This window comes from Oncorhynchus gorbuscha, linkage group LG22, assembly GCF_021184085.1.
Source record: "Oncorhynchus gorbuscha isolate QuinsamMale2020 ecotype Even-year linkage group LG22, OgorEven_v1.0, whole genome shotgun sequence".
Taxonomy (NCBI): Eukaryota; Metazoa; Chordata; class Actinopteri; order Salmoniformes; family Salmonidae; genus Oncorhynchus; species Oncorhynchus gorbuscha.
The window spans coordinates 31,729,349-31,748,622 of NC_060194.1; the positions used below are offsets into that span (position 1 = coordinate 31,729,349).

Here is a 19,274-nt window from a genome sequence, read left to right on the forward strand (position 1 = left end):
GCTGGACTATCCATTAATCATAGTACTCCATTCTGTTTGTTTATGTTTTTATCTGTCGGCCCCAGCCGCACTCAGGCTCTGTGTGTAGTTAATCTGACCCTCTCTGCCTAGTCATCGCCATTTTACCTGCTGTTGTTGTGCTAGCTGATTAGCTGTTGTCTCACCTGCTGTTTTAGCTAGCTCTCCCAATCAACACCTGCGATTACTGTATGCCTCGCTGTATGTCTCTTTCAAATGTCAATATGCCTTGTATACTGTTGTTCAGGTTAGTTATCATTGTTTTAGTACAATGGAGCCCCTAGTTCCACTTTTCATACCTCTGATACCTCCTTTGTCCCACCTCCCACACATGCAGTGACCTCACCCATTACAACCAGCATGTCCAGAGATACAACCTCTCTTATCATCACCCAGTGCCTGGGCTTACCTCCGCTAGACCCGCACCCCACCATACCCCTGTCTGCGCATTATGCCCTGAATATATTCTACCATGCCCAGAAACCTGGTCCTTTTATTCTTTGTCCCCAACGCTCTAGGCGACCAGTTTTGATAGCCTTTAGCCGCACCCTCATCCTACACCTCCTCTGTTTTGCGGGTGATGTGGAGGTAAACCCAGGCCCTGCATGTCCCCAGGCACCCTCATTCATTGACATCTGTGATCGAAAAAGCCTTGGTTTCATGCATGTCAACATCAGAAGCCTCCTCCCTAAGTTTGTTTTACTCACTGCTTTAGCACAATCTGCTAACACTGATGTCCTTGCTGTGTCTGAATCCTGGCTTAGGAAGGCCACCAAAAATTCTGAGATTTCCATACCCAACTATAACATTTTCCATCAAGATAGAACTTCCAAAGGGGGAGGAGTTGCAGAGATAGCCTGCAAAGTAATGTCATACTTTCCAGGTCCATACCCAAACAGTTCAAACTACTAATTCTTAAAATGACTCTCTCCAGAAATAAGTCTCTCACTGTTGCCGCCTGCTACCGACCCCCTTCACCTCCCAGCTGTGCACTGGACACCATTTGTGAATTGATCGCCCCCCATCTAGATTCAGAGTTTGTTCTGTTAGGTGACCTAAACTGGGATATGCTTATCACCCCGGCAGTCCTACAATCTAAGCTAGATGCCCTCAATCTCATGCAAATCATCAAGGAACCCACCAGGTACAACCCTAAATCTGTAAACAAGGACACCCTCATAGATGTCATCCTGACCAACTGGCCCTCCAAATACACCTCCGCTGTCTTCAACCAGGATCTCAGCAATCACTGCCTCATTGCCTGTATCCGCTACGGATCCGCAGTCAAACGACCACCCCTCATCACTGTCAAACACTCCCTAAAACACTTCTGCAAGCAGGCCTTTCTAATCGACCTGGCCCGGGTATCCTGGAAGGATATTGACCTAATCCCGTCAGTTGAGGATGCCTGGCAATTCTTTAAAAGTAACTTCCTCACCATTTTAGATAAGCATGCTCCGTTCAAAAAATGCAGAACTAAAAACAGATACAGCCCTTGGTTCACTCCAGACCTGACTGCCCTCGACCAGCACAAAAACATCCTGTGGCAGACTGCAATAGCATCGAATAGTCCCCGCGATATGCAACTGTTCAGGGAAGTCAGGAACCAATACACGCAGTCAGTCAGGAAAGCCAAGGCCAGCTTCTTCAGGCAGAAATTTGCATCCTGTAGCTCTAACTCCAAAAAGTTCTGGGACACTGTAAAGTCCATGGAGAACAAGAGCACCTCCTCCCAGCTGCCCACTGCACTGAGGCTAGGTAACACGGTCACCACCGATAAATCCATGATTATCGAAAACTTCAACAAGCATTTCTCAACGGCTGGCCAAGCCTTCCTCCTTGCTACTCCAACCTCGGCCAACAGCTCCGCCCCCCCGCAGCTACTCGCCCAAGCCTCTCCAGGTTCTCCTTTACCCAAATCCAGATAGCAGATGTTCTGAAAGAACTGCAAAACCTGGACCCGTACAAATCATCTGGACCCTCTATTTCTGAAACTATCCGCCGCCATTGTCGCAACCCCTATTACCAGCCTGTTCAACCTCTCTTTCATATCGTCTGAGATCCCCAAGGATTGGAAAGCAGCCGCAGTCATCCCCCTCTTCAAAGGGGGAGACACCCTGGACCCAAACTGTTACAGACCTATATCCATCCTGCCCTGCCTATCTAAGGTCTTCGAAAGCCAAGTCAACAAACAGGTCACTGACCATCTCGAATCCCACCGTACCTTCTCCGCTGTGCAATCTGGTTTCCGAGCCGGTCACTGGTGCACCTCAGCCACGCTCAAGGTACTAAACGATATCATAACCGCCATCGATAAAAGACAGTACTGTGCAGCCGTCTTCATCGACCTGGCCAAGGCTTTCGACTCTGTCAATCACCATATTCTTATCGGCAGACTCAGTAGCCTCGGTTTTTCTAACGACTGCCTTGCCTGGTTCACCAACTACTTTGCAGACAGAGTTCAGTGTGTCAAATCGGAGGGCATGTTGTCTGATCCTCTGGCAGTCTCTATGGGGGTGCCACAGATTCCGTGATCCATCTCTACGCAGACGACACCATTCTGTATACTTCCGGCCCTTCTTTGAACACTGTGCTATCTAACCTCCAAATGAGCTTCAATGCCATACAACACTCGTTCCGTGGCCTCCAACTGCTCTTAAACGCTAGTAAAACCAAATGCATGCTTTTCAACCGTTCTCTGCCTGCACCCGCACGCCCGATTAGCATCACTACCCTGGATGGTTCCGACCTAGAATATGTGGACATCTATAAGTACCTAGGTGTCTGGCTAGACTGTAAACTCTCCTTCCAGACTCATATCAAACATCTCCAATCTAAAATGAAATCTAGAGTTGGCTTTCTATTCTGCAACAAAGCCACCAAACTTACCCTAGTAAAACTGACTATCCTACCGATCCTCGACTTCGGCGATGTCATCTACAAAATAGCTTCCAATAGTCTACTCAGGAAACTTGATGCAGTTTATCACAGTGCCATCCGTTTTGTTACTAAAGCACCTTATACCACCCACCACTGCGACCAGTATGCTCTAGTCGTCTGGCTCTCGCTACATATTCGTCGCCAGACCCACTGGCTCCAGGTCATCTACAAGTCCATGCTAGGTAAAGCTCCGCCTTATCTCAGTTCATTGGTCACGATGGCAACACCCACCCGTAGCACGCGCTCCAGCAGGTGTATCTCACTGATCATCCCTAAAGCCAACACCTCATTTGGCCGCCTTTCATTCCAGTGTTCTGCTGCCTGTGACTGGAACGAATTGCAAAAATCGCTGAAGGTGGAGACTTTTATCTTCCTCACCAACTTCAAACATCTGCTATCTGAGCAGCTAACCGATCACTGCAGCTATGCATAGTCTATCGGTAAATAGCCCACCCAATTTACCTACCTCATCCCCATACTGTTTATATTTACTTTTCTGCTCTTTTGCACACCAGTATCTCTACCTGTACATGACCATCTGATCATTTATCACTCCAGTGTTAATCTGCAAAATTGTAATTTTTCGCCTACCTCCTCATGCCTTTTGCACACAATGTATATAGACTCTCTTTTTTTTCTACTGTGTTATTGACTTGTTAATTGTTTACTCCATGTGTAACTCTGTGTTGTCTGTTCACACTGCTATGCTTTATCTTGGCCAGGTCGCAGTTGTAAATGAGAACTTGTTCTCAACTAGCCTACCTGGTTAAATAAAGGTGAAATAAAATAAAAATGTAAAAAATCACTAGCCTACAGTATCACATCTAGGCTGTATCACATCCTGCCGTGATTGGGAGTCCCATAGGGCGGTGCACAAGGCCGTCATTGTAAATAAGAATTTGTTCTAATCAACTGACTTGTCTAGTTAATTAAAGGTTAAATAAAAATATAAAACACAATTTCTAAAAAAGTACAGTGTCTAAATCCGACAGAACAATCTATTTCATTGACTATAATTCCTGACTTTACTTTTGTATTGAGGACTATGGCACAATATCATCTGTGCATGTGATTTGTAACAGGTTCCTTAAAGAGTTTTGAGGGGTGGAGAAAGCATGAAATCAATTGCTAGGCTGTATCACAACCTGCCTTGATTGGGAGTTCCATTGGGCAGCGCACAATTGGCCCAGCGTCGTCTGGGTTTGGCCGGGCTAGGCCGTCATTGTAAATAATAATTTGTTCTTAACTGACTTGCCTAGTTAAATAAAATAAAAAATATAATAAATAAATGCTACATGCTTCGGGTGTCCTTCACATTCATAAGGGACCTTTTCTCCAGAGTTAAGTGCTTCTACATTCTGATATAATTTATTTAGAGACCTCTTTTTATATTCAAACGACCACCTTTGAGAGACTATAAAACATATGAACACACACACCGCAGTCAATAAAGTTTAATAGTCCCCCATCCCAGTATCTTCCAAGTGATACCCTTCTCCCACACTCAAAATGATTTCCTCCCTTGGGATTTACGTCCCAAATATTTTGTCTTAAGACGTCTTTGTCTGCTAAGACCTCCACATGTTGTGTCCGTAGCCAAATAAACACAGCTGCCAATATCCCTAAGATCAGTTCTTCTAAGAGGTCTTGTAGGACCAGTGTTTTTGACAGAGATGGAGTATGTATGAGAGAGAAATGTTCAAAGAGCTTTGCTAAAATAAAATTGATTGAGAGTTGTTAATAACAAGTGTGTGTATGGCGTATATGGGAAAGTTTCCTAGTTTAACCACAGATTGAATGTTTATGCCTGACTGAGAGAGAGTTTGTGTGAGTGAGACATATTCCATGCTCTAAGCTGCAATGGCAAGAGTGAGTATGTGTGTGTGATCCTGAGTGGGTGTCATCACCACACACCAATTCCAGGCACCCAGGCTTAGTGGATTTTGCTCTTTTTCTTTTTTTCTTTCATTAGCAATTGGAACCTTATAATAGGAGGAGTGATGTTATTCTTTAGGAGCACTGTGACAGAGGGCGTAGGCAGGACAACCTACCACGCCAGAGGGAAAAACTCACCATCCCCCCAGGCTAGCTCAAACTTTCTGGACCAGCCTCCATCCTACTGTGAGTGTGTGTGTGTGTGTGTCTGCACAGACATTCACTAACCAGTTTGTGAGGCCAGAGAGAGAGAGAGAGAGACAGAGAGACCAGTACTAAGGAGAAGGCAGGAGAGTGAAGAGCACGCTACTATACAGAGCCACAACTGAGACTGAGACATCGGCCCCCACAAGCCTCTGACAAGCACCAGCAGAAGAAGCAAACAACGTTGAGACGCACAGGCTGTCTTCACACATAGCTACAGGTGTGTACACACTTTTCTTTTCCTGTGGCCTATACTGTCCTGTGTGTCTTTTCTTAAACATTGTTCAACAGATGCCTCAATGGCAAATTCCAGTTCCGGTATTGTTCAGACCAGAGATAGTTTGTAGATCGTATTTGTCATCGCCATGGGTACGTGGTTGTTTATTTTCTGTGATTACCAAATTGCGGTCTATTATATTTAAATAGTTTATTTTGTATAAATGTCATTACAAAGGGCTTGTACTTTAATAGAAGCCTCCCAGAACTGGCACCATTCACCACAATGAATTGTTCATTTATTTATTGTAATACACTCGTGTGCTAATTTATTTTCTGTTTATTACCTCTTTAGTAGCTGCTGTTAAAGGTGTATTAACTGTTATCAATGGTTTATTAACTTACAAGCGCCAGCTATTAGACAGACACAAGGTAGGGGGAAAAAGGCTGAGCAAACATCCCCCCTGGGCCTTCCAGTGAATGGACAGACACACTTGAGTCACAACAGAACAGCCAGTGACCCGCTGGCACTGGAGGGCATTTACCCCAAAGACTGGCACTGTCCTCTGCTAGCCTACTGTACTGTAGGACAGTCACCGCAAGTTTGACCTGTCTGGATGCAAACCGCCCCATTAATATTGATGAGCTATTGGTCTGGCTCTGCCTGAGTAGGAAAATGTACTTTGGATACTTTTTTTATAAGTCAATTAAAAATGTAATGCTCTGACTGTGGCTGACTTGATGAAGACCAGCAGGCCTAGGCTGTTAGCGACAGACACATATAGCAGTAATAACACACTATTAGGTTAATAGTCCTGTGATTCTCATACTGAGCCTTTTGTGTAAACATTGTCACTTATCTGAGTCTGTAATTGGGGTTTGGGACTAACTTTTAAGAAGGGCCAATCACTGATGCCAAATTATTGAGAGTGATTATGAATGAGTGTTTTTTACTAAAAGAAGGAGAGAGACAGCTGATGGCTTATGCTCAAGAACCAAGTCTCAAATTCTAATATCACTTTCAAAATCTCTCCTCCAACTTTCCTTAAAACTATTCTTCATCTGTTAGTCTGTATTTGGGTGTTTTTGATTTGATTTGTCTGAAAGCCTGACACAAAGGAAATGAATGGATTTCTAGTGCTGTACTGCTAATGACAAATAACTAAATCAATAGTACATACATGAAGAAAATGTATGTTGTCTACTGCCAAAGCCAAGCAGTAAAAAAATGTTTCTCTCTCTTGACAGTGATAAAGGGAACAATTTTATCACCACAGCCATTTTGGTTTAGGTAATACTGCCACTATCCTCCCATTAAGTATTGTTGGAACCTTCAATGCAGCTTAGAATATTTCATGAAAGACCGCAGGCAGAAATGATTGAGTGCCCCCACTGCTTTTTCCATCCAAGAGACAGTGAGTCCTTGCTTCCTCAGTATGTTTGAATCCAGGGGATTTGTTTTGATGGGTAGCCTATTGATGTGAAGTAGGTCATAATGTGCGCCTGTCAAAAGTGTTGGATGGTTGAGGGTTATTTAACCTTTTTGGCCCACATCCTCTGCATACGCCATTCTAGTTGTGGTTTGTCTGAAGTGCAACATCAGTCTAACGTTTGGCCCGCTGTTAGCAATCTGAATGGCCGGAGGCAAGCCAAGCTATCTGTTGAAAAGGAGGGGTCTTTCACTTAACATGCATTTTTAAACAGCAACCCTCCCTGCTCTCCATTCTTTGTCAAGACCAATACGGTAAAAATGTGAGCCTCTCCTCTTAAAATAGATTCCCAGAAAACATTACTCATAAACCAGGAGATTCATGTTCACAGTCTCACACATCCAGCTCTTTAATTCTGTACCAAATTCAGCCGATACCAAATGTCTCCATATTTAGGCCAGCCAGACGAAATAGGATGAGAGTAAAATGGGTCAGTCTGAAACAATCATTGTCCTCCAACTGGTGCCAAAGAGGTGCACAGGTCTCTCCAAGACCTTTATATTTTATTTAGAATTGGGGCTACATGTTTGCCTTCCTTTAATGCCAAACAAAAATTCTCTACTTGGTTTTCAGACTTTTTTATGGAAGAGTACAGACCTTTTCTAACAGTATCCCTCCACATAATAATACAAATGTTTTCTTTAGCCCTTTTCTCAAATCTAAAGATACAACCTGGAAGCTTTTGGAGAAGTTTGATTAAGCAGGGAAGATGATAACAGGAGCTAACCAAACACGCTCAGTAGCATGAAGGAACACCCAGGAGTAAATGAACTGAAGCCAGAATTGGAGCTGTGATAACATATTTCTGGATGCTTGCACACACCACTGCTAAGAATTCAACCACATATTGCCCCCCTTGCCCGTCTGTGTTTTAGGTGCAACAGTGACACAGCAGTCAGCTGTAGAGGAACAGAAGAAGAGAAGAGTAACCAAGAGACTGACCATGGTGCCCAGAGCTTTATGTCTGTTTGTCCTGCTTGGGCTGTCTGTCTGGGGCAGCAGTGAGGGCCTCAGATCCCCCATTCTGACCCGGAGGCGGAGAGCCCCAGGGGACACAGGAGAACAACCCAAAAAGTGCTCGTACACCTTCCTGGTCCCTGAGCAGAAGATCACAGGGCCCATCTGCGCCAGCCGGGGCCTACACACGGACAAGGATCGCGTGACCCGCCTGGACGTGGCGGCAGTGAGGGACCTGCTCTCCAAACAGAGACGGGAGATGGACAACCTGAAGCTGGTGGTGGATGTGGACGGGAACATGGTGAACGAGATGAAGCTGCTGAGGAAGGAGAGCAGGAACATGAACTCCAGGGTGACCCAGCTTTACATGCAGCTGCTTCATGAGATCATCAGGAAGAGAGACAACTCTCTGGAGCTGGCTCAGCTGGAGGGACGCATTCTCAACGCCACAGCAGAGTCCCTACGTCTGGCCGCCCGCTACCGCGACCTGGAGGTCCGCTACGCCACGCTCTCTGCCATGGTCAACAACCAGTCGGTTCTGATTGGTGCCCTGGAGGAGCGCTGTCTACAGGTGTACGGCCGGCGGCAGGAGCAGCCTCCTCAGGGCCCACCGCTGGTACAGGTAGTGCCGGAGAACATACCGGTTAGCATCCCAAGGTTCACCAACGAGATCCAGAGGGACCATAGCCGGGCGTTCCCCAGAGACAGGGGCTCCCGAGTGGGGCCGGCACCCACAGGAGGCACCCTGGAGCTCCGGACAGCTCCGCAGGGCAACTTCAGCGCAGAGGGTGAGGGAACTAATTGATTGAGTCATTTAATAGGTTGGGTGGTTGGTGGGATGTGTGGGTGGGTGGGTGGTTGGTGCCAAGGGTAAAACATGAACCTCACAACCTCAGACCAATGGGTGAATGAATGGAACAGCAGGTTCATTTTCTTCTCAGACTGAGTATTTATTATGAAACATTTTCATATCAGCTGGAACTAGGTTCAGCTGGAACTAGGTTTGGTGCTGCTCACCAGAAAGAAAGACCTCGATGGAAATAAAAATGTGGTCTTGTCTAAAATCAGAAGAAAGAAAAGAGAAAGGAAAAGCCTGTGCGATTCTACTCATCAACCAAAATTCCTGACACATTTAGAATAATAAAGCATGTGTGATTTGAAGGCAGCTCTGTATGAAAGCAAACCCTCTCCAGGACTGCTCCCTCTCATGCTAAACATGGACAGAAGCCAGGATGGAATGACATGGTTTCCTTCCCCTAACCACAAAGTAGCAGCACTTCTGGTTTACTTCACCACTGCTTGCTCAGGCTAATACAGACTAATACAGTAGCTACACTCCTCTATAAACTAGGAAAATATTCATCTCACATTAAACAATTTACCCACTGGGCAAAAACTGGTTCAATCAACATCGTTTCCACGTCATTTCAAGAAAAAAATTCAAGGTGATGTTGAATCAACGTGGAAAACTGATTGGATTTTCAAAAAGTCATCAAAATAAAGGAACTTAGTCTTTTTTTCCACCCAAAGTTGAACCTAAATCCTGATGAAATGTTTTGACTGATTTCACGTTGAACTCACGTTAATTGACAACCAAATGTAAATCAGACCTAGACGTTAAAATGACATCTGCACCCAGTGAGTCACTGTTTTTAACTGTCCACATCTTCTCTAAGACAAATGTATAACAAATGAACTGTAGTAAGAGGTAACCTAGAATAATAAACACACTCACTGGTTTAGCTGCCTACATCTGGTTGGTGATTTAAGGTCTGTAACAGATACATCCCTCCATCACTCCCTCTGTTCCTTCATCTCTTCCCCATCCCTCCATCTCTTCCCCATTCCTCCATCTCTGCCTCCATCTCTCCCTTCATCCCTCATCCATCCTGCCCCAGGTCCTTTCAGGGACTGTCTTCAGGCGCAGGAGGCTGGCCATAGCACCAGCGGTATGTACCTGCTGAAACCTGACGAGGCAGAGAGGCCCATGCAGGTGTGGTGTGAGCAGGGCCTGGACAACGGAGGCTGGACTGTCATCCAGAGCAGGAGGGATGGCTCCGTCAATTTCTTCAGGAACTGGGACGCCTATAAGGTGACAATGACAAAGACACCTCTTCCTGTCCAATCTCTTCTTACAAAACCTTTAAACCAGAGACAACAATGGTGCCATTATATGACCTATCCAAAGGAACTCATCTGGTCTGGTGTCTCGGGATCCTTTCCAAGGCCTGGTCCCCTTGTGTTTTCACTTATAATATAATATAATGTGTGTTTCAGCGTATTCATGCTGAAGAGATTAAGTTTGAGATTGCCACTATGAAACATAGGAAGACCCAGCAGGAAGGTATGTTCCACCGATCAATCTCCAACATTTACGTTCCAAACCACTACAGCTCTGCTAGCTACATCCATCCAGTACATCTTAAGGATGAACTGTATCTGCGTTGGCCTTGCTTCTTGCTTGAAGATTTGATTCAGCGTTCCATATAGCTCTGCCAGGCTAGCTAGCATATGTTTAACTGGAACTTAATAACTCTCCTCGACATAGATGAGTGGTTGTGAATCAATCTCCCACCACCAATCCACCACATACTGTATAAACACACACACACACACACACACACACACACACACACACACACACACACACACACACACACACACACACACACACACACACACACACACACACACACACACACACACACACACACACACACACACACACACACACACACACACACACACACACACAGCTGTAGTGGAGACCCAGGACAATCATAATTCCCGGCTGGACTACTTAATTCGCAATCAGAAACCAAATCAGACCACAGCCATTTAGTGTTGAAGTGCTCTGAGGAGAACAGCCAGGTACAGATTGGTCATGGTTTTTCAGCACACACAGTGGGGCCAGTGTCATCACCATTAGCATGGATTCCAACTGTTGTTTGGGGTTGAAATATGAACAATGAAAGCCCCCATTTCTAAGATTGATGCTTATTATTTTCCAGTATGGATTCCACAATGTCTTTAGTTTCATCTGTATAGCCAATTTTAATTACAGTAGAGTAATTCAATGCGAATATCAAATGATTGTTTGTCTTATATATTATTATGTCCAAGGAAGATTAATACTAACTTGCAGGAGAATCAAAAAGTAAATTAAATGATTGGCCAAGATTACTTGTCTTTTCTTCCAAACGTACTTTTTGACAAAAGTTGATTCACAGTATTCCTTATTTTAACATTCCTCTTTTTAAACCACTCTGACTACAAAACCAATGACTATTTTTTTTATTTCTGTCCCCTCCTTTCTCAGAATGGATTTGGCAACATAGACGGTGAGTACTGGCTGGGGTTGCTTGGGATCTACAACTTAGGGAAGCAGTCTGACTACAGACTTCTGGTGGAGCTGGAGGACTGGGTGGGGAAGAAGGTGTATGCTGAGTACAGCAGCTTTCACCTGGAGCCTGAGAGCGAGGGCTACCGCCTGAGGCTAGGCACCTATCAGGGAAATGCTGGTGACTCACTCAGCAGCCACAACGGCAAGCAGTTCACCACACTGGACCAAGACAGGGACGCCTTCTCAGGTGGGTCAATCAATCAAATGATACACTGTTGACTAAACACCTAAGAAATCCAGTAGGTCCTTAAGAACGCATATGAGCCAAATTGAATGGGTATTTTTTAATGGACTATTTATATTCTCTCGATGCAGGTAACTGTGCACACTTCCATAAGGGAGGCTGGTGGTACAACTCCTGTGGCCAGGCCAATCTGAACGGTGTTTGGTACTCCGGTGGGGTCTATCGCAGCAAGTTTCAGGACGGAATCTTCTGGGCGGACTACGGCGGAGGATTCTACTCTATGAAGGGAGTCCGCATGATGGTCAGACCCATAGACTGAGACTAGAGAGGGAGAACCATGACCATCTTAACCCTCAACCAACACATGTACAGTACTGCCTATCTCAAACCCACTCACAGACATTGACTACAAACATTGTGTGACCTCATTGTGTGAGGTGGCATAGTATTTCACATGTGAAGCTAATCTGCAGGCAGACGACAGGTTTTTCCTGCAGGCCTAGAGACCCTCAGCACTTCCTTTAGAAACTACTAATATCCAGGCATCACTGGCAGCACTAGAATTAGAGCAAGGAGTACCAGACATATCAGTTACAATGGAGAAGAAATCAAAACAACTGACCTATGGTATGGCATTGATACTGTATATCCATTCTAGACACTAGAGGTAAAATGTTGCCTATTTTAGAGGTGTGTAAATATCTTTAGTTGTAATAACTTCTTAAGAAAGCATTCAATCTACTTTGTTCCAACTTCTCCATCTTCTGATGCTTTTATGATTTCTTTTTTATATGTTTGAAATAAACCAGGCGCCAAGGTGAAGCTGTAATTCATCCAACAGAAAACATTGGGTTTTCTATTCACTATATTTGTGCATCATGCATCATGTATTGCGCTTTCACAGCTGACTTATGTACTCCAGGCTGTGTGGATGTTTTTCTAATTTTGCTGTTGATCAAATTTCAATACGAGCCAGAGTCAAAACAAGTATTAATGGAAAAAAAGAAAAGGAATTATGGTTTGTTTTGTGTGGTTTTGGAGACTTCAAAAATGCAGACGAAGCAGAGAGTTAGTGAGAGGCATTGGAACAGCCAGCGAGAAACACAGTGCTGAAAGCCATACAGGACAGAGAGAAGGGAAGAAGAGAAGGAGAGGGGGAGGAAAGGTTGGGGGAGAGGGAAAGAGAAAGAAAAGTGGGTGAGAGGGGGAAGGGGGAACTGGAATGGAATCTGTCCACATTTCCAAGTGATCTTTTTTCCTTTACAGAGAAATGTACATTCTTTCCATACAAAAGTGCTTGGGCTATATGTTTTTGAATATATTTCATTGAAAAAGTCACGACTCCCTGTGGTCTGTAATCACCGGTAGAACAGGCCGTATCTGGAGGGAAACCGATCCCAGAAGAGGAGACCAGCGGGTTCCTCTGACTGATTGGTCTGCAACACACGGTACACTATATACACATCCATATCACAAAACTTGAAAGTCAATGGGAATTAATAAAACGGACTGATTCGTGACTGAAAAGCATGTATTATCATGAGTTTTGATGCTGCCTGAACAGCCCATTATCAGCCTGAAAACGTCATCCAAATGCCACTGGGTTGATGTTTTTCTCAATACATTGCATTCAATGAAAAAGATGTGTCACAGGGTTGTCGTTTATGTCAATACATTGGAGTCAATGGGGAAAGATAAGTGTCAACCAATTCAATCTGATGTCAATAAATTGCAGTCAATGGGGAAAAAAGGCAGGTAGGTAGGCAGGCAGGCAGGCAGGCAGGCAGGCAGGCAGGCAGGCAGGCAGGCAGGCAGGCAGGCAGGCAGGCAGGTAGGCAGGCAGGCAGGTAGGCAGGCAGGCAGGCAGGTAGGCAGGCAGGCAGGCAGGCAAGCAAACTCTAAACTCAACCGTAAACCTAACCATAGCTTCATGTCCACATCCCGGCTCAACCCAAATCTAGCCATAACTCTAGCCCTCCACATCTTGGCTCGGAGATGTGGACAAGAAATTAGGGATACGGTTATGGCGAGGGTTAGGTTTGAGCCAAGATGTGGAAAAGAAGCGAGGGTTAGGATTGAGGGTAGGCTTAGTATAAGCTAGAGTTAGAGATGAAGAGAGGGTTAGGGTTGAGGCTAGATTTAGTATAAGCTAGAGTTAGAGATGAAGCGAGGGTTAGGGTTAAGGCTAGATTTAGTATAAGATAGAGTTAGAGATGAAGCGAGGGTTAGGGTTAAGGCTAGGTTTAGTATAAGATAGAGTTAGAGATGAAGCGAGGGTTGGGATTAGGGCTAGGTTTGTATAAACTAGAGTTAGAGATGAAGCGAGGGTTAGGGCTAGGACTAGGGCTAGGTTTAGTATAAGATAGAGTTAGAGATGAAGCGAGGGTTAGGTTTAGGGCTAGGCTTAGTATAAGCTAGAGTTAGAGAAAAAAATGAAGGTTTAGGGCTAGGTTTCGTATCAGCTAGATTCAGAGATGAAGTGAGGGTTAAGGTTGAGGCAAGGTTTAGTATACACTAGAGGTAGAGATGAAGCGAGGGTTGGGGTTAGGGCTAGGGCTAGGTTTTGTATAAACTAGAGTTAGAGATGAAGCGAGGGTTAGTGCTAGGTTCAGTATAAGCTAGAGTTAGAGATGAAGCGAGGGTTAGGGTTAGGGCTATGTTTTGTATAAGATAGTTAGAGATGAAGTGATGGTTAGGGCTAGATTAAGTTTAAACTAGAGTTAGAGATGAAGCGAGGGTTAGTGCTAGGTTCAGTATAAGCTAGAGTTAGAGATGAAGCGAGGGTTGAGGCTAGGTTTAGTATCAGCTATAGTTAGAGATGAAGAGAGGGTTAGGGGTTAGGCTAGGTTTAGTATAAACTAGAGTTAGAGATGATGCGAGGGTTAGGATTAGGGCTAGGTTTAGTATAAACTAGAGTTAGAGATAAAGCGAGGGTTAGGTTTAATGCTAGGTTAGGATTAGCTGGAGTTAAATTAAGCAAGGATTAGGGATAGGGTTAGGGCTAGGTTTATTATAAGCTAGATTTAGAGATGAAGCGAGGGTTAGGGTTGAGACTAGGTTTAGTATGCGGTAGAGGTAGAGATGAAGCGATGGTTAGGGTTGAGGCTAGGTTTACTAATAGCTAGAGATAGAGATGAAAGGAGGGTTAAGATTAGGGCTACGTTTAGTATAAACTAGAGTTAGGGATGAAGCGAGGGCTATGGTTAGGGTTAGGGCTAGGTTCAGTATAAACTAGAGTTAGACATGAAGTGAAGGTTAGGGCTAGGTTCAGTATAAGCTAGAGTTAGAGATGAAGAGAGGGTTCGGGCTAGGTTTAGTATAAGCTAGAGTTAGAGATGAAGCGAGGGTTAGTGTTAGGGCTACGTTTAGTATCAGCTAGAGTTAGAGATGAAGTGAGGGTTAGGGATGAGGTTATTGTTAGCATACGCTAGAGTTAGAGATGAAGTGAGGGTTACGGTTAGGGTTAGGTTTAGTATAAGATAGTTAGAGATAAAGTGAGGGTTACGGTTAGGGCCTCAACCCTTGACATAACCCTAGCCTTCATCCAATTAACAATTAATACATCCCCTCACTATATGACAGAAAAGTAGGCCCCACTTGAAGACCGACCTTGAGTTAATGTGCTTTCGAAGCTACAAACAAAATTTACTCATGGGATCGTTCCACAGACACTCCCAATGAATGCAAGCCTATATCTGACCAGTTGAAATGAACTCTTCACAGTGAAAACTTGGTCTCACAGAGAACAAGGCTGTTCTTCTATAGAGAAGCAGTACCTACAGCCCTCACATAACCATGACGCCCCTACGATTGAGCTACCTAACCGTCTTTGCACACAACCAATCGTGACCTTATAGAGATGCCCTGTGTTTAGGTTCAGCTTCCTGTGGCAACAGGAAGTGTCTTAATTAATCCTCAACATGGTCCTTTATTCTCTTCCTGCAGTTACACAAAAACACTGTCTTCCATCCTCTAGAACATCTTCTATTCTTAATGTAAAGATTTGCATTGTTAAAGAAGGTCCATAGGGGCCATACATTAAATTTCAGATTTGACAGAAAGTGACCTAATTGCGGTCATATGTGCGGTTTCAAAGGTTTAAAAAGGTTTAATCTTCCCAAATTGTAGATAATTTGTGACCGCGGAACCCGGCCTATGAACTTTGAAGTTAATAGACCCAAAAGCAGTTTTGACCTTCATTGAACACAATGGTCTTGCAGTTCTAGAAACTAAGAGCCTTGCTATACATTCTTGAATGAATTCTTATTCACTTGAAACTGTATGTATATGCCTGCAAGTCTGTCTGCATGTCTGTGGTTGTTTGTTGGAGTATGTCTGTCTGTTTGTGGGAGTGAGGGAGAGAGATGAGAGCAGGGGGATGCAGAGAAAGAAGGGGGAGAGTGAATGGAGGGGGAAGGAGAGAGAGAAAATGGGGAGAGTGAGGAAGGGGGAAAGAGGGGGGAGAGAGAGAGGGGTGAGAGAGAGAGAGGGGTGAAGGAGGGATGGGGAGGGAGAGGAGGGAGAGAGGGGATAGAGAGAGTAGAGGAGGGGGAGGCAGGGAAAGAAGGAGGTAGAGAGAATGTAGGGTGGAAGGGGAGAGAGAAGGGGGAGAGTGAGGGAAGGGGAGAGAGAGAGGGAGAGGGTGAAGGAGGGACTAGGAGAGAGAGGAAGGAGAGGGACATGGGAGGGTGGAAGAGGGGGAAAGGGGGTGAAACGAAGAGAATGAGGGGGATAAAGAAAGGGGTGAGAACAGACAAGAGATCAATGAGGGGGATAAAGAAGAGAAATACATCAAGTGACACACATCTTTTCCAATTGACTCCAATGAGAGATCAGACAAGAGAAATACATCAACCCTGTGACACTCATCTTTTCCAATTGACTCCAATGTATTGAGAAATACATCAACCCTGTGACAAACATATTTTCCAATTGACTCCAATGTATTGAGAAATACATCAACCCTGTGACACACATATTTTCCCATTGATTGCATTGTATTGAGAAAAACATCAGCTACTGTGACATTTTACCTTTTTGCTAAAACATGCCAGGATAACATTTTCCTATGATATCACGTTGGTCTCAAGAATCATTGATACATAGTATATATAACTACTATACATCACAGCCAGAGACTAAACAGCACACGCCCAATCATCAGGGTTTAATATAAAAGTGACATAAAGAAACCAGTTGGAATAAACCAAACATAACTCTTTTTACTGTTTTACAGGCTTGTTTTTAAAACTGAGCCAATTAAACATGTTCACACACACTAACTATTACAACAATTACTGAGACCTTAAAAGCCTATTGGAACAGTTGACTTTGTACACTTTGCTTGTAATGGGCAAAATGTAACAATTCAGCAGCTTAACTAGGGTGATAACTAGGGAGAGGACGGCCATCCAAGGTCATTCTCTTTATGAGAGGAAAGGAAAGATGTCAGAGGTCTATATGTATAAGCCGGTTGAGAATGAATATGATCTAGTGTACATTCATTAGTATGAGACTTTCTGTCCCTCAACTGATTTGCATGGCTTGAGTCTTTTTGTAGGCCGTGTGCTATGTTATGGTACAGTGGAGAAGAGAGAAAGAGTTTTCCACCGGAGGCCTGAGGTACATTCTTTACAGATTCTCTAATATTTGCATTGGATGGCGCTGGGGCCTCTCTTAAAGGTGTGTAACTATGTATGAAGGAGGGTGGTGGAGAGAGATGGACCGACCACATAGAGCTCTTTCTGCAGCTGTTAAAATGCTCAGATTCCCCTGCCTACACTACTATTAAAATCACTGTGTTACATTTGTGTGTGTGTGTGTGTGTGTGTGTGTGTGTGTGTGTGTGTGTGTGTGTGTGTGTGTGTGTGTGTGTGTGTGTGTGTGTGTGTGTGTGTGTGTGTGTGTGTGTGTGTGTGTGTGTGTGTGTGTGTGTGTGTGTGTGTGTGCTCACGTCCGCCATTTATGTAAAACATACGCAGTGGATCCACCCTGAGACTTCCCGTCACTCTGTCTGCACTATAAACCCTCAAACTTTACATAGTCAGTTAGCCACACACCTGCCGCCCTCCGACAAGAGAGCCACCAATGCAGGAGCTGGAAGGGAGAAGGTGAGATCTTTGGCCCCAGTGAGGAGACCACACTCAGGCACTGGCCACAGCCTGGCTCAGGGGACGGCTGGTGGTCCTCTGTGGGATCATCAGGGGTGAAAGGAGTCTTTGACCACCATGACGGTGCTAAACTCGGAAGACTTTCGGAAAAAATGTGTGGAACCTTCAACCACCAGGTTCCTGGTGACGACAATTGCTCAGAGAGACATACACTGTTGGGAATCTCCATAGAGGTCCATTTATCTATCCTTACCAACGCAGTCCTCAAACGTGTCACAACACACCCAACCAGCTAATGATATTAACCAGGGATGCAAACCCATACAGATGGGAAGAAAATAACCCTGAATATAAATAGAACCATTTAGCTAATAGAGCTCATGTCTGTCTGGAGTCTGAACTGAGCCAGTTGAGATAAGTAACTCCTCCGCTAAGACACAACGTTTTTAGATTGATAGTCAACCAGTGAGAGCTGTAAAGTCTCACTGGATCAAAGGCAGCTGGAGGAATTTGCCTCCCTCATTCAAATAACTCTAAAACGTGGTATGATATTTCAGTGAGACGTGAAACACAGAAGCCTTTGCCAAGGCTTAATGAAATTTATTTTAATAGCACACAAGAGCAAATCTGAGCACAGAAAACGAATCCAGGGATAACAAATAAAAGCGAGACTTGAGCCATGAAAAGAGCAGTATTAAATCTTAAAACCAGTTTCGGCTGCAGTTTAGCAGGTATTTAGTCTATTAGACGTCTATTAGCTGTCCTTCAGAGGATATCAGTTGTCAGCAAGAGCTTTCCACAGTCCCCATGTCCTTAAACATAGGTATTGTGTTTTCTCCTTCATCAACCAAAGTGTGGCATGCATTTGTAGATGATTCTAGATTCTAGATAGATAAATAATTTTTCTCTCTTTTTGCCAACCCCCCCCCCCCCCCCCCCACCAAACCATTACTTTTATGGAGCCAGCTTTGTCACTTGGGAGTGGCTTATGTGTCTGCCTGCTCCAAATGTGACTACTTCATGTGTGACATAAAAGGAAGGACTCAAATTTGGGGCAATATGTCTGTTTGGCCCCTGGTAATAGACCTAATACTGCCCTCCTGCTCAGAGCTCAGCTGATTTGATGGCCTAGTTAAGTCTGGAAAACAACAGTGTGTGCTTTATGGGCCAGCCCTGGCCTGGAGAGGAAAACTCATGAGCTAATGTGCTGAATTAGGGGTTAGGCTACTGCTGCTGCTGCTGGAGCTGAAAGTAAAGGGAACAGTACCACAGGGTTTAAGGGGAGCCATAGAAAAATCTAATTGCATAATTATTTTATGAGAAGAGATATTATAGTAAACTGACATCTCCAACCAGTGCATATATTCATCCAACCACCTTGGAACACTTAAATCTAAATTATTTGATATAATATTCTAAACCCAAAACATTTAAAGGACGCGGGAGAGTATTTCTAGATGTAATACTGTTCATTTAAAATCTTCAACAAAGAGACAGTTCTTGAAGTTATGTATTGGGAGCAACGGAGCATCTTTCAGCAAAGTCATGAAGGGGAATCAACAGTAGTTTACCGGTAATATTTTCCCCGAGGCCAGTGGCCCCTCCTTGTGGCAAAACTAGTTACTAATCCCTTCTTCATAAATGTCAAAGATTGATACAAACTAAGTTAAATGTACTAAAATGTCAAAGACTAAATTATTGTGCATTCATTATCGAATGCAAATCGAATTTAATTTAATCGATCATGATGTATCGTAGAACATTATAGGGGAATAGCACCTGCTTGAAAGAGAAGTTGCCATTGGATGACATTTGAC

At 44.2% G+C, this 19,274-nt stretch overlaps 1 protein-coding gene across 1 annotated transcript; it reads left to right on the forward strand.

Annotated features, from left to right (window-relative positions):
- Positions 1 to 5,003: 5,003 nt before the first annotated feature.
- Positions 5,004 to 12,169, forward strand: LOC124009737 (angiopoietin-related protein 1-like). Its single transcript, XM_046321865.1, has 5 exons — positions 5,004 to 5,317; positions 7,679 to 8,548; positions 9,659 to 9,852; positions 11,080 to 11,350; positions 11,479 to 12,169. Exons 2-5 carry the CDS (start codon positions 7,747 to 7,749, stop codon positions 11,664 to 11,666), a joined length of 1,455 nt encoding a protein of 484 aa, XP_046177821.1. The 5' UTR covers positions 5,004 to 5,317; positions 7,679 to 7,746; the 3' UTR covers positions 11,667 to 12,169.
- The last annotated feature ends 7,105 nt before the right edge of the window (positions 12,170 to 19,274 follow it).